The 14,124-nt window shown below is 40.5% G+C and overlaps 1 protein-coding gene across 1 annotated transcript in view; it reads left to right on the top strand.

The window, feature by feature from the left end:
• The window catches only part of LOC140395392 (myosin-4-like), a 30,433-nt gene that overhangs the window by 9,357 nt on the left and 6,952 nt on the right, over nucleotides 1–14,124 (top strand). Inside the window, exons 12-34 of the mRNA XM_072483100.1 lie at nucleotides 1,981–2,099; nucleotides 2,203–2,352; nucleotides 2,461–2,631; nucleotides 2,904–3,204; nucleotides 3,311–3,381; nucleotides 3,727–3,814; nucleotides 3,930–4,047; nucleotides 4,156–4,279; nucleotides 4,597–4,733; nucleotides 4,877–5,132; nucleotides 5,220–5,462; nucleotides 5,562–5,738; nucleotides 5,831–5,976; nucleotides 6,288–6,378; nucleotides 6,459–6,848; nucleotides 6,955–7,081; nucleotides 7,363–7,481; nucleotides 7,783–7,979; nucleotides 8,065–8,248; nucleotides 11,727–11,892; nucleotides 12,129–12,253; nucleotides 13,279–13,587; nucleotides 13,828–14,031. Of these exons, the coding sequence (XP_072339201.1) occupies nucleotides 1,981–2,099; nucleotides 2,203–2,352; nucleotides 2,461–2,631; nucleotides 2,904–3,204; nucleotides 3,311–3,381; nucleotides 3,727–3,814; nucleotides 3,930–4,047; nucleotides 4,156–4,279; nucleotides 4,597–4,733; nucleotides 4,877–5,132; nucleotides 5,220–5,462; nucleotides 5,562–5,738; nucleotides 5,831–5,976; nucleotides 6,288–6,378; nucleotides 6,459–6,848; nucleotides 6,955–7,081; nucleotides 7,363–7,481; nucleotides 7,783–7,979; nucleotides 8,065–8,248; nucleotides 11,727–11,892; nucleotides 12,129–12,253; nucleotides 13,279–13,587; nucleotides 13,828–14,031 (4,013 nt within the window). The remainder of the gene's footprint in view (nucleotides 1–1,980; nucleotides 2,100–2,202; nucleotides 2,353–2,460; nucleotides 2,632–2,903; nucleotides 3,205–3,310; nucleotides 3,382–3,726; nucleotides 3,815–3,929; nucleotides 4,048–4,155; nucleotides 4,280–4,596; nucleotides 4,734–4,876; nucleotides 5,133–5,219; nucleotides 5,463–5,561; nucleotides 5,739–5,830; nucleotides 5,977–6,287; nucleotides 6,379–6,458; nucleotides 6,849–6,954; nucleotides 7,082–7,362; nucleotides 7,482–7,782; nucleotides 7,980–8,064; nucleotides 8,249–11,726; nucleotides 11,893–12,128; nucleotides 12,254–13,278; nucleotides 13,588–13,827; nucleotides 14,032–14,124) is intronic.

Below are 14,124 nucleotides of genomic sequence, written 5' to 3' on the forward strand. Positions count from 1 at the left end.
CACTCACCATCACGTATCTACCCCCACTGTCCGCTACTATGGTCTTCGCCTCAAACACTACCCGTTTCCCCACTAATATAGCCATCCCTCTATTTTTCGCATCCAAGCCCGAATGAAATACCTGTCCCACCCATCCTTTACGTAATCTAACCTGATCCGCCAGTTTCAGATGCGTCTCCTGTAGCATGACCACATCTGCCTTTAATTTCTTTAGGTGCGCGAGTACCCTTGCCCTCTTAATCGGCCCATTCAGCCCTCTCACATTCCACGTGATCAACCGGGTCGGGGGGCTCTTTACTACCCCCCCCCCCCCCCCACCATGTCAACTAGCCATCCCCTTTTTTAGACCAGCTCCTCACCCGGTTCCCACGCTCCCGTTTGTCCCCCCCGACGGTGTCCTCCCGTCCCAACCACCCTGCCCCATAACAGCTCCCCCTTTCCCTTAGCAGCCGCAACCCAGTTAACCCCCCCCTCCGCTAGATCCCTTTCTAGCGTAATTGCTCCCCCCATATTACTTCCAGAAGTCAACAAACTCTGGCTGACCTCGTTTATCCTTGGCCCCCATTGTGTAAGGCCCCCTCCTTCCTGCGCTCCCTTTCCCGCCGCAATTACCATAGCACGGGAACAAAGCCCGCGTTTCCCACTCGGCCCCGCCCCTAATGGCACAGCTCCCCCCTCTCCTTCCCCCTCTCCTTCCCCCTCTCCTTCCCCCTCTCCTTCCCCCTCTCCTTCCCCACCGGCGCCCGCAGTTCACCATACCCCCTCCCCCTCCCAACGAGGGGAATAGAGAAAACTTTCCCCCCCTTCCCCGTCCCATACAATCCCCCCACTACTTTATTACAGAAACTCTTTCTCTCTCCAGTCTAGTCCAACTTCTCCTCTACAATAAATGTCCACGCCTCTTCTGCCGCCTCGAAGTAGTGATGTTTCCCTTGGTGTGTAACCCACAGTCTCGCTGGCTGCAGCATTCCAAATTTAACTTTCTTTCTATGTAGCACCGCCTTGGCCCGATTGAAACTCGCCCTCCTTCTCGCCACCTCCCCACTCCAATCCTGGTACACGCGGATCACCGCATTCTCCCACCTGCAGCTCCGTGTCTTTTTCGCCCATCTCAGGACCATCTCCCTGTCCTTATAGCAGTGAAACCTCACCACTATGGCTCGAGGTATTTCTCCTGCCTTTGGTCTTTGCGCAAGGACTCAATATGCTCCCTCCACTTCCAAGGGGCCCGTCGGGGCCTCCGGTCCCATTAACGAGTGAAGCAATGTGCTCACATATGCTCCGATGTCCGCCCCCTCTGCACCTTCGGGAAGACCCAAAACTCTTAAGTTTTTCCTCCTCGAGTTATTCTCCAGTGCTTCCAGCCTCTCTACACACCTTTTATGCAGTGCCTCATGCGTCTCTGTCTTCACCACCAGGCCCTGTATTTCATCCTCATTCTCAGCAGCCTTTGCCTTCACATCACGAAGCTCCAACTCCTGGGTCTTCTGTGCCTCCTTTAGCCCTTCAATCGCCTGTAGCATCGGGGCCAACACCTCCTTCTTCAGCTCCTCCACACAGCGCCGCAGGAACTCTTGCTGTTCCGGGCCCCACACCGAACGGCCTCCTTCCACCTCCATCTTGCTTCGTGCTTCCCTTCCTTGCCGCTGCTCCTGAGGATCCACTGCAATCCAGCCACTACTCTCTTTCTCCATATATATCCGGGGGGATTCCCTTCTATTTCACCGCACAATGGTTTTCACCGTCAAAAATTGCCGTTGGGGCTCCTAATACGAGCCCAAAAGTCCGTTCCAACGGGAGGTGCCGAAACATGCGACTCAGCTGGTCATCGCCGCACCCGGAAGTCCTGTTGACATAAGACATCTTAACTAACCAAAATAAAATTTTATTCCTCAGTGTTCATTGCAGAGCAGCATTACAAATTGAAAATAAACTGTTATAAAATATATTATACATTGATTGTCTTTTCTATTTTATTAGATGCTGACAAGGTTGCTTACCTGACGGGACTCAACTCTGCAGATTTGCTAAAGGCTTTATGTTATCCCAGAGTGAAGGTTGGCAATGAATTTGTGACCAAAGGTCAAACTGTTCGACAGGTACACTTTCCAATGAGTTTACTAAAATAACATGTGTGTAAACATTTATTACATTTGATTTAGACTGCTGCTTTTGTCTAAAATGTATATTGTGTTCTTGCAGGTCTACAACTCAGTTGGTGCCCTTGCCAAATCAATTTTTGAGAAAATGTTCTTGTGGATGGTTGTCCGTATCAATCAGCAATTGGACACAAAACAGGCCAGACAGTTCTTCATTGGTGTGCTAGATATTGCTGGATTCGAAATTTTTGATGTAAGAATCAGAAACATAAATATCAACAAAATAAATTATTGAAACTTTACAGCACTAAAAACACAACCTAACAATTAAATAAAACATTAATTTTCTCTATATATTCAGTACAACAGCTTGGAACAGTTATGTATCAACTTCACCAATGAGAAATTGCAGCAGTTCTTCAACCACCACATGTTTGTTCTGGAACAAGAGGAATACAAGAAGGAAGGAATTGAATGGGAATTCATTGACTTTGGGATGGATTTGGCTGCTTGCATTGAACTCATTGAAAAGGTCAGTAATATCAGGCAAGCCATGAACTAGAACTGAAATACATTTCTATAGGCACCATTTTATTAGTTGAAGTGTCTAAGTGTCAACTATCTGAAATGAAATGAAAATCGCTTATTGTCACAAGTAGGCTTCAAATGAAGTTACTGTGAAAAGCCCCTAGTCGCCACATTCCGGCTGGTACGGGAATTGAACCCGACCTGCTGGCCCACCTTGGTCTGCTTTAAAAGCCAGCTATTTAGCCCTGTGCTAAACCAACTTTGTCATTTCCCCAGCCTATGGGTATCTTCTCAATCCTGGAAGAGGAGTGCATGTTCCCCAAGGCGTCAGACACTTCCTTCAAGAATAAACTGTATGATCAGCATCTTGGTAAGTCAAACAACTTCCAGAAACCCAAACCTGTCAAAGGAAAGGCTGAAGCTCACTTCTCACTGGTCCATTATGCTGGCACTGTGGATTACAATGTTACTGGTTGGCTGGACAAGAACAAGGATCCCCTGAATGAAACAGTAATTGGACTCTTCCAGAAATCATCAGTGAAACTACTGGCTCTTCTCTATGTTGTATCGGCTGAAGGTAAATTTCTAATACACTCAAATATTGATATTGCTTTTCATTGTTCACATTGTATCCCCCATTTCCTAATCAGTTTAGAACAAACTAATTTGTTGCTTTGTTGCAGCTGAAGCCGCTGGCAAGAAAGGTGGAAAAAAGAAGGGCTCTTCCTTCCAGACTGTATCTGCACTGTTTAGGGTATGACTTTCACTGATGTTCATATTTACTCCAGTGTCTGCATGGGTCTCGCCCCCACAAACATAAGGTGTGCAGGATAGGTGGATTGGCCACACTAAATTGCCCCTTAATTGGAAAAAAGAAGAATTAGGCACTTTAAATTTTTAAAAAGGACATATATATTTACAGTATATAGCGAACCAAATTTTAATTTACAGTATATAGTGAACTAAGTTTTGATAAATTTGAGTCAGGTGGAAAACACTGTAAAATATGATCAATACGTCTGGCAGCGATCTTGTATTATTTTTACAAATACGACGGGACAAAGCAGGTGATCAAATTACTTTTTTGTTCACCTCTCAGGAAAACTTAGGCAAGCTGATGGCTAACCTGAGAACCACACATCCACACTTTGTGCGTTGTCTAATCCCCAATGAGACAAAGACACCAGGCAAGTGTGATTCCCTGCCTATGCATGAACTAATAGATGCAGCCATTTGTTTTCAACTTTTTGGGTCATGACAAATTGTTGTGCTGCATTTTAATCATTCTGTTGCATTCATCAGGTGCTATGGATAACTTCCTTGTCATACACCAACTGAGGTGTAATGGTGTGCTTGAAGGAATCAGAATCTGCAGAAAGGGATTTCCAAGCAGAATCATTTACGGTGACTTCAAGCAAAGGTAACGGTTCTTAAAAGCAGCTCATACATTTTCTATTCTGTGGAATTGTGGATATGTGCAATTCTAATGAGAAAAAACAATAACGTGCTTAAACTTCAAATACAACAGATACAGGATTCTTAACGCAAGTGCCATTCCCGAAGGCCAGTTCATTGATAGCAAGAAGGCTTCTGAAAAGCTACTGGGATCCATTGATGTAGATCATACACAGTACAAATTTGGACACACAAAGGTAGTTAGATTTAAAATCCACGTTTATCACTGTGAAATAACAGGCTGATAATCTGAAAATAAAGCTTTAATTTTATTATTGGGAAGCATAAAAGTTGCTTAATTGTTCCTGCATGATTATGGGGTTAGATATATGGAGCTTCTCCGGACCCACTACAAACCGTTCCATTTCAATGGGATGAACCGTTTACGCACAATGCAAATGGCACACAAACTTTCTAGTATCAATTCAACACTGCAAATCTAAATTGAACACCAATTTTTAAATTTATTATATTTTGTGCATTGATCATGAACACTTACTTAAATTTATTTAAGGTGTTCTTCAAGGCTGGTCTCTTGGGTACACTTGAAGAGATGCGAGATGAAAAGTTAGCAGAACTCGTGACCCGTACCCAGGCTATTTGTCGTGGATTCCTAATGAGGGTTGAATTTAAGAGAATGATGGAAAGGAGGTAAACATCATCACATATAAACATCAAAAAAGTAAATTTGTCATTAAAAAACCTTTTATATAATACTATACAAGTTTCATCTGATACAAAATCTATTGAATTATGGTTATGAACTGTGTTCCTCTGCAAACTGTATTCTTCAGGGAAGCACTGTACACTCTACAGTACAACATCCGTGCATTCACAAACGTCAAACACTGGCCATGGATGCAATTGTATTTCAAGATCAAACCTCTTCTGAGGAGTGCAGAAACTGAGAAGGAAATGGCAAATATGAAAGATGAGTTTGAGAAAACTAAGGAAGCACTTGCCAAATCTGAAGCACGAAGGAAGGAATTAGAAGAGAAAATGGTGTCTATTGTACAGGAAAAGAATGATCTTGAAGTCCAAGTCCAATCGGTATCAATGTTTACAATTTTATTATCGTAAATTTCTATATAACATTAAAAAAAGCCTGATATAATTAACTGTTACACTTTTGTACAGGAAGGTGAAACTCTGGCAGATGCAGAAGAAAGATGTGAGGGATTGATTAAGAATAAAATTCAATTGGAGTCAAAAGTGAAAGAAGCTAATGAAAGATTAGAAGATGAAGAAGAGATAAATGCAGAACTCACAGCTAAGAAGAGAAAACTGGAGGATGAGTGTTCAGAACTGAAGAAAGATATTGATGACTTGGAGCTCACTTTAGCCAAAGTTGAAAAAGAAAAACATGCTACTGAGAACAAGGTATAAATAGGCGATTTTTAAAATGTGCAGCTGAATGTTCACATGTGTTGACTATATTTTATTAAATTATTCGGTACGCTTTATTTTTGATGAACATAGGTTAAAAACCTCACTGAAGAGATGGCTTCTCTTGATGAAAACATTGCTAAAGTAACAAAGGAAAAGAAAGCCCTCCAAGAGGCCCATCAGCAGACCCTAGATGATCTTCAGGCAGAGGAAGACAAAGTCAACACTCTGACCAAAACAAAGACTAAGCTGGAGCAACAAGTTGATGATGTAAGTCTTCTTAAACCCAAGGTCAAATGGATTTGAGGATACAATCATTGTTTGACCCAAATCCTGATCAAATATTTTTCTTTCCTTTAAAGCTTGAAGGTTCCCTAGAGCAGGAGAAGAAACTCCGCATGGATCTTGAACGGGCTAAGAGAAAACTTGAAGGTGACTTGAAGTTGTCACAAGAAACCACAATGGATTTGGAAAATGATAAGCAGCAACTTGATGAGAAGCTGAAAAAGTCAGTATTTATCTTACTTTTTGCTCAACTTCCTTTGTTTATTTTTAATACTTGTCCTGTTGATAAGAAAATTGAACTCATTAACTCAACCATTTGATACTGTAATACGTTTGTGATTGCACTTTCCGAATATAATCGTTCAAACTAGAGCACTCTTCATAGAAAGTAATTTGATAATAATTAAGGATGCATTATATATATATTCCCAAGTCTCAGCATGTCAGCGAAAATCATTTTCTGCTGTGAGTTAGGTATTAATACAGAAATTTGTAATTGAGTGATTTAGTTCAATTTTTCATTCATTATTAAAGGAAGGAATTTGAGATCAGCCAACTTCTTAGCAAAGTTGAAGATGAGCAGGCTTTGGCTTCACAACTACAGAAAAAGATCAAAGAATTACAGGTAATTTATATGTCCAGCAAAATTAGCAATGCTTCCTTTGTAAAGGTTATGTAGTTATAACAATGCATATTCATCTTAAGGCTCGTATTGAAGAACTTGAAGAAGAAATTGAAGCTGAACGTGCCTCTCGTGCCAAGACTGAGAAGCAGAGATCTGATCTTTCCCGGGAACTTGAAGAAATCAGTGAACGACTAGAAGAAGCTGGAGGTGCAACTTCAGCACAGATTGAAATGAACAAAAAACGAGAAGCAGAATTTCAGAAGATGCGCCGTGATCTGGAAGAATCCACCCTACAGCATGAAGCCACAGCTGCTGCTCTTCGTAAGAAGCAGGCTGATAGTGTGGCAGAGCTTGGGGAACAAATCGACAACCTGCAACGTGTGAAACAGAAACTTGAGAAGGAAAAGAGTGAGTTGAAGATGGAAATTGATGACCTCGCGAGCAACATGGAATCTGTGTCCAAAAACAAGGTATGGTTCTTAATGTTGCAAAATCTTACTCTTTCCTATAATTATGCTTAATAATTGTTGTCTATTTGGTTTCATATCTTTTGAAAGTTCTGCACATTGGCTTTAGGCAAACCTTGAGAAAGTGGCCCGGACTCTTGAGGACCAGGTCAGTGAACTGAAGACCAAACATGATGAGCATCAGCGTTTGATCAACGATTTATCAACTCACAAAGCACGTCTTGGAACAGAAAATGGTATTATAAAATATTTTTCAAATTCTATAAAATAGTACATTTTTGTTCTATTCCAGAAAGCTAGTTAGTGAACTGGAGTCAAACATTGTGCACTTCTAGATTTATTTACGGAGTTCAACATTACAAGCATACACCTTTTAACGCATCAAGCATAGTTATGGTCTGTGTCTGTATTAAGTGAATTTCCAATTAATTCCCAATCCATACATAGAATTGAACACAATAAATATAGCCTTATCAATTTTGTAATGCTTTTGCTTGGAATCTCTTCTAATTTGCAGGTGAATTGAATCGCCAAGTAGAGGAGAAGGAAGCCTTGGTATCTCAGCTGACAAGAGGCAAACAGGGATATACTCAACAGATTGAGGAGCTTAAGAGACTGCTGGAGGAAGAAACAAAGGTATCAGAATAATTCAAGTAACCTGTCCATTTTGTTTTGGAACAATTTCTTAGAAATTAATATGGTAAATTAATTTCTATTTCTTAAAATTTATTTTGCAGCAATTTAAATTCTGCAAATTGCAACAATATAAACTATTACATTTTGTGATGTTATTGTCCGGTAACTGGCATAAGATGCTACCATTATAAGTGACAACATTTCTAATTGTGTCCAGAAACAAAGTATCAAGATTTATTAACCCAGTAATAAAAATGGTATATTAACTAATATTTCGTCATCCAACTTGTAATTATTTCAGGCTAAGGGTGCCTTGGCACATGCTTTGCAATCAGCCCGTCATGACTGTGATTTGCTCCGTGAGCAATATGAAGAGGAAGTGGAGGCAAAGGCCGAGCTCCAACGTGGCATGTCCAAGGCTAATAGCGAAGTTGCTCAGTGGAGAACAAAATATGAAACTGACGCAATTCAGCGCACAGAAGAACTAGAGGAGGCCAAGTATGTTATAATGAATGTGAGTTTGGATTCTGACAGAATTCTGTTTCAAATAGTATTACAACAACTTTGGTTTTGTAAATTTCAGGAAAAAGCTTGCTCAGCGTCTACAGGATGCAGAAGAGCACATTGAGGCTGTGAACTCCAAATGTGCTTCACTGGAAAAGACAAAACAGAGATTGCAAAATGAAGTGGAGGATCTTATGATAGATGTGGAAAGGGCAAACTCAGCAGCAGCAGCTCTTGACAAGAAACAGAAGAACTTTGACAAGGTAAAAACATGTTGTGGCCTGGCTTCTCTTCCTGTGAGATTTTAAAGACATGTAATAGTTATTACTCTATATTACTATGTAATAGTAATTTCAGCTGTGCGTGATCATGAAATTAATTTTATGTGGATAGCATGAGTGGTAACATTACTGTTTTAGAATTAGAATAATTCTTTAATGGACAAAACCCTCCAAGAACTCAACTAACAATATTTAGATTTCATAATTTTCTCTACTTGAAAAAACTGTGGACTCATGGTCAGCTGCTATTTTCAAGTTTAAGATGGATGGACTTTTGTTGGGTATGAAAGGATATGGATACAAGTGTGGGGGTGTGGTAAGTCAAGTTGAGGTACAGATCAGCCATGATCTAATAAATAGGGTTGGAAAACCTATTCCTCTTCTAATGTTTGAAAACATTTAAAATGTATACTGACAGTAAAAAATTCCCTCTCCTCTGCATTTTTAATGTTATGACTCGACATTTCTCATATGACAAGACGACAAATGCTACTCTCTGCACTCTTCTGACGAAATAGATCTGTTTGGAAACAGACCTTTGTGCTTCTATTTAAACATGCATGTGTCAAGTCTTTTGTGACAGGCAGAATATAGTCACAGGCCTAGATTGTGGCTTGAAGGACCCAGAGTCACAACACAATTGAAATCAAAAATAATTCTGAGAAAATACCCAAAGCCTTTGGTCTATGACGACCCAATAACTGCAGTCGCTAAGTTTGTAAATTTAAACACAATTATTTTTTATTAATAACAATAACTATAATTACATATAATTACATATGCAGCAAGTTATTATATAATTCCTATTATTATATAATGACTGTGTCATTAGTATAATAAATACTATTATATAATTCCTTAAAACATTTGTTTTTAAATTTTTTTTTTTAAGAGTATCCAATTCTTTTTTTTTCCAATTAAGGGGCAATTTAGCGTGGCCAATCCACCTATCCTGCACATCTTTTGGGTCGTGGGGGCGAAACCCACGCAAACACGGGGGGAATGTGCAAACTCTACATGGACCGTGACCCAGAGCCGGGTTTGAACTTGGGACCTCGGCGCCGTGAGGCAACCGTGCTAACCATTTGCGCCACCGTGCTGCCAAACTATTATATAATTCCTAACCCACCCCTTTAACTTGTCCCGCCTCTACAGATGCACACAAGACAGGCAAACACAGAAAGGAAAGAAGGGTGTAAAATTAGGATGAAAATAAAACGATAAGAGTCTTTGTTTCAGATGGACATCTTCCAGTACACCTTTCTTCAATCTGGGCCTTCAGTTGGAGGTTATTGTTTTCAGTCTGTAATGGTTTTCATTATAGATTTATACAGGTCACAAAAACTTCTCTTCATGTTCAGAAACAGCTGATGGACAGTATTTTTGGAGAGAGAGAGAGAGGGGGGGGTGGATGGCACGGTGGCACAGTGGTTAGCACTGCTGCCTCACAGCGCCAGGGACCCAGGTTCGAGTCTGACCTCGAGTGTCTGTGTGGAGTTTGCATATTCTTCCCATGTGTCTGTGTGGGTTTCCTCCGGGTGCTACAGTTTCCAGTTTCCTTCCACAGACCAAAGATGTGCAAGTTAATTGGATTGGCTATGCAATATTTCCCCTAGGTGGGAGTACGGGGATTGTGTGAGGGATTGGGCCTGGACCCAATCACGCCTGTCGTTGGGTAGAATACAGCCTTTGGATAATTAATTGGACACTAGCCCACCAATCGAACCAAACCCCTCTGATCTCTCGGGGGCCAAAAAGTCTGAGTTTTTCTGTTCAGAAGCTAAACATCCATAGCACAGTGTACCATTTTGCAACTTTTGAGTTTCTCATTTCCTCTGCCCTACTTAAAGGTATATGTCTATTAAATGTCCATGGATCAAAATGATAACCGCAAAGTAAAAGAAATGGGAAATAAGGGAATCAACAGGATGGGCGCTTACAAGGTGGGAAATAGCTGTACTCTCAGATGACCTTCCCCGCTGGTTCCCACCCCTTCTGACATCTTTGCAGTTTTGTGCTAGTGAGGCCTAGGCCAGCCTGCTTGCCCTTTCTCCAACTGAGATTCTAAGTGGCTAATTATTGACCACTTAAGAGCCATTTCCCAACTAGTTGTTTCATGCTGGTGGGAAGAGTTCAAGGAGCATGGGAAGCCCGAAAAGTAATGCTGTTCATGCTTCAGGTTGGAAAAGACTTGCTTAGGCACCTCTTCCCTAACTCCTTGACCTCTCCACCAAACCCCTACCCTTTTCTGGGCCTTCATCCCCACTACACTCTTAAACCTCAGCACAAGATGGCGCCGGAGCGTGGAAACTCTCTACGAGCTGTTCCAAACAGATCCTCTTTTTACATCTCTTATAATCGGACTAATCTTTTAAAACTTAAGTCAAACACTACATTGTGTATCTTATATTGCCCGATTATGTATTTTATTTTTATTTTAGTTTCTTTTCATGTACTAATTGACTTGTTTGAGCTGCTCGCAGAAAAATGCTTTTTACTGTACCTCGGTACATGTGACAATAAACAAATCCAAATCATAAAACCTTTAAAATTTCCCTATCCTCAGTGGTTAGCACTGGGACTGCGGCTCTGAGGACCCGGGTCCCGAATTCCGGCCCTGGGTCACTGTCCGTGTGGAGTTTGCACATTTTCCCCGTGTCTGCGTGGGTTTCATCCCCACAACCCAATGATGTGTTGGTAAGGTGGATACGCTAAATTGCCCCTTAATTGGAAAAAAATAATTGGGTACTCTAAATTTTTTTTTTTTAATATAATTAAAAAAAAGATTCTCTGTCCTGGACTCCCGGGACCGAGATTCTGGCATCACAGAAGCTTCTGGTGGTGCAGAAACAAGAAAGCTGCCAGTCAATCAGATTGACCAGCATGTTTCTGAAGGTCGACTTCCTCCAAATTGAAGGGCAGAAGTCCCGCCACCAGCCAATTAATAATGGTTGTGGTAGGGCAGCACGGTGGCGCAGTGGGTTAGCCCTGCAGCCTCACGCCGCCGAGGTCCCAGATTCGATCCCGGCTCTGAGTCACTGTCCATGTGGAGTTTGCACATTCTCCTCGTGTTTGCGTGGGTTTCACCCCCACAACCCAAAGATGTGCAGGGTAGGTGGATTGGCCACGCTAAATTGCCCCTTAATTGGAAAAAATTTATTGGGTACTCTAAATTTAAAAAAAAATAATTGTTGTGGTGTAAACTGGCTGCAGGGCAGGCAGTATCAGCAGGGGTGTATTCTTCACTGACTCCTTGGATGACTGGAAAGCAAACACCACCATCCTAAAATTCCTGGCCAGCGAGTCAGTTAAGATCCAAAAGGAGGCTATTAATATGAGTTGCAACTCAAACTTTAGTTCCAACCTTGCAGCCTGCACCCAAACTATCATCTCACATCAGCATTGATTCACAATTGCAGCATTATATTTAATTTGTAACTTTTCCAATTGTCCACCACAGATCCTGGCAGACTGGAAACAGAAATTTGAGGAAGGCCAGGCTGAACTGGAAGCAGCTCAGAAGGAGTCCCGCAGTCTGAGTACTGAGCTCTTCAAGATGAAGAATGCATACGAGGAGTCTCTGGATCAACTTGAAACTCTTAAACGAGAGAATAAAAATCTGCAACGTAATTGTTCAACCTTTCTTATCATCTAAACATTTAAGAATGTTAATATTATCACATTGTTATGTGCTTTCCTTGGTTTTAACGCTTATGGTAATATTTTATTCTTGCCCACTGCACTTTGTAGTCTCCAGAAATCAGTCTCACCTCCGTAACATTTTCCCACCCCCATATCTCTTTTGTAATCTTAATTTCATCCTCCTAAAATATGCACAATCTTTATTTTTTTCATAAACCAGAGGAGATCTCTGATCTGACTGAGCATCTGTCTGAAAGCAACAAGGCCCTGCATGAGATAGAAAAGGCAAAGAAGACTGCTGAGCAGGAGAAGAGTGAAATTCAGGCAGCACTGGAGGAAGCGGAGGTAAAATTAATAATCATTTTAGTAGAACACATTAAAAGTTGAAAATTAGAATAATAGTATTTTCCAGATAGGATAACAGAGCTGTAACAATTATATGGTGCATTGGGCAGCATTAAAATTGATTGAAAGACCTAAACATCATCAGTTCTAAATGGTCTAAGTGGCAAATATTGAGTAATTAACGGATGATCTTTCCAAAGCATGGTTTTCTTTACCTTGGAGTAACAGAAAAATCATTGAATTTCTATATGAATGTTTATAACTTGTCAGTATAGTTTTGAGCCATGTCAATGGATTGCTACTTTTGCATGATAGAATGATAAGCTTTTAAAACTCAGAAGTTGCAATTCTTCTTTTGGCCTATTACACTTTGATTTGTAATCCTGAAGTGGAAGAAGTAGATAGTTATGAAGATTCAAATATTTTCTGGCTGTTTACACTAAATATATGTTCACATACCCAATTGCTTATTACATTATGAAACTATCTCAGTGATTAACACAATAAATTACATTTTGGAGTGCAGCAACTGGTTTGTAAATAAAAATTGTAGTCACTCTGAACCAAAAACATTGTGAAAACAATGATGGGTCAAATAACTTAGATGCTGGCATTTTTTTTGCACAAGTACTGATCTTATAACAGAACGTTGAAAGAAACTTAACTGCCGAGCCTCATTTCTAACATTGTATGACGGTCTAGAATTTCCTTGTCATCTGGAATCCCACTGGAATTTTTGGAGATGGAATTACTATCTCCAGGCCTAATACTACCATGAGTCTGTTCCAGCATTGGGATTAATTTAATATTCCAGGGGATCTCCCAACAGTAAAAAGTAAATCAACTACTGCAGCACTTTATACACCACAGTTGCTGAAAGACATTGGTCAATAAATGGGTAAAATTGAGAACCTTCCAAAGGTGTGAAGTTGATATTGTTTCAAAAACTGTAAAGATCAAAGGCTGGAAGCCAAAGATGAGCACAATAAACATATATTTAATTTCTCGCTTTATTCCTTTTGCAGGCTTCTCTGGAACATGAAGAGAGCAAGATCCTCCGTATTCAGTTAGAAATGAATCAAATCAAATCTGAAGTTGACAGGAAAATTGCAGAGAAAGATGAGGAAATCGACCAGCAGAAGAGGAACCATCAGAGAGCTGTAGACACTCTGCAGAGCTCCTTGGAAGCTGAAATCAGGAGCAGAAATGATGCTTTAAGAATCAAGAAGAAAATGGAAGGAGATCTGAATGAAATGGAGATTCAGTTGGGACATGCGAACCGTCAGGCTTCTGAAGCTCAGAAACATCTCAGAAACCTGCAGGGTCAATTAAAGGTCTGCTTAATAGAGCATTTATCTTTGATTTAGAATTATATTTAAAATGTCTTTAAATATTCTATAATCAATCAATTATGTCATTTTCTCTTGACCTAACTTGATGGTAAAGTATAGAAATTATAATTGGTTATCAGTTTTAAACTCTTAGATTTCATTCACAAAGCTAATTCCACTTTATTCTGATGCCATATGAATATTATGACATCTCCTGACAAAATATTTCTCCCATCCAAATAGGATACCCAGTTACAGCTGGATGATGCTCTCAGAAGCCAGGAAGATTTGAAGGAGCAATTGGCCATGGTTGAGCGCAGAAGTGGCTTGCAGCAGGCTGAGATTGAAGAAATGAGAGCAGCACTGGAACAGACAGATAGATCTCGCAAAATTGCTGAACAAGAGCTTGTTGATGTCACTGAGAGAGTACAACTGCTACACTCACAGGTTTGTGCAGATGTTAATGTAAGCTTGGATGAAACAGATTTTCAGGCTATATCTCCAAAGAGGCTGTAAGAGGTTGCAGGTGAAGACATAAAA

Source organism: Scyliorhinus torazame, chromosome 18 (assembly GCF_047496885.1).
Source record: "Scyliorhinus torazame isolate Kashiwa2021f chromosome 18, sScyTor2.1, whole genome shotgun sequence".
In the NCBI taxonomy this organism is placed as follows: domain Eukaryota; kingdom Metazoa; phylum Chordata; class Chondrichthyes; order Carcharhiniformes; family Scyliorhinidae; genus Scyliorhinus; species Scyliorhinus torazame.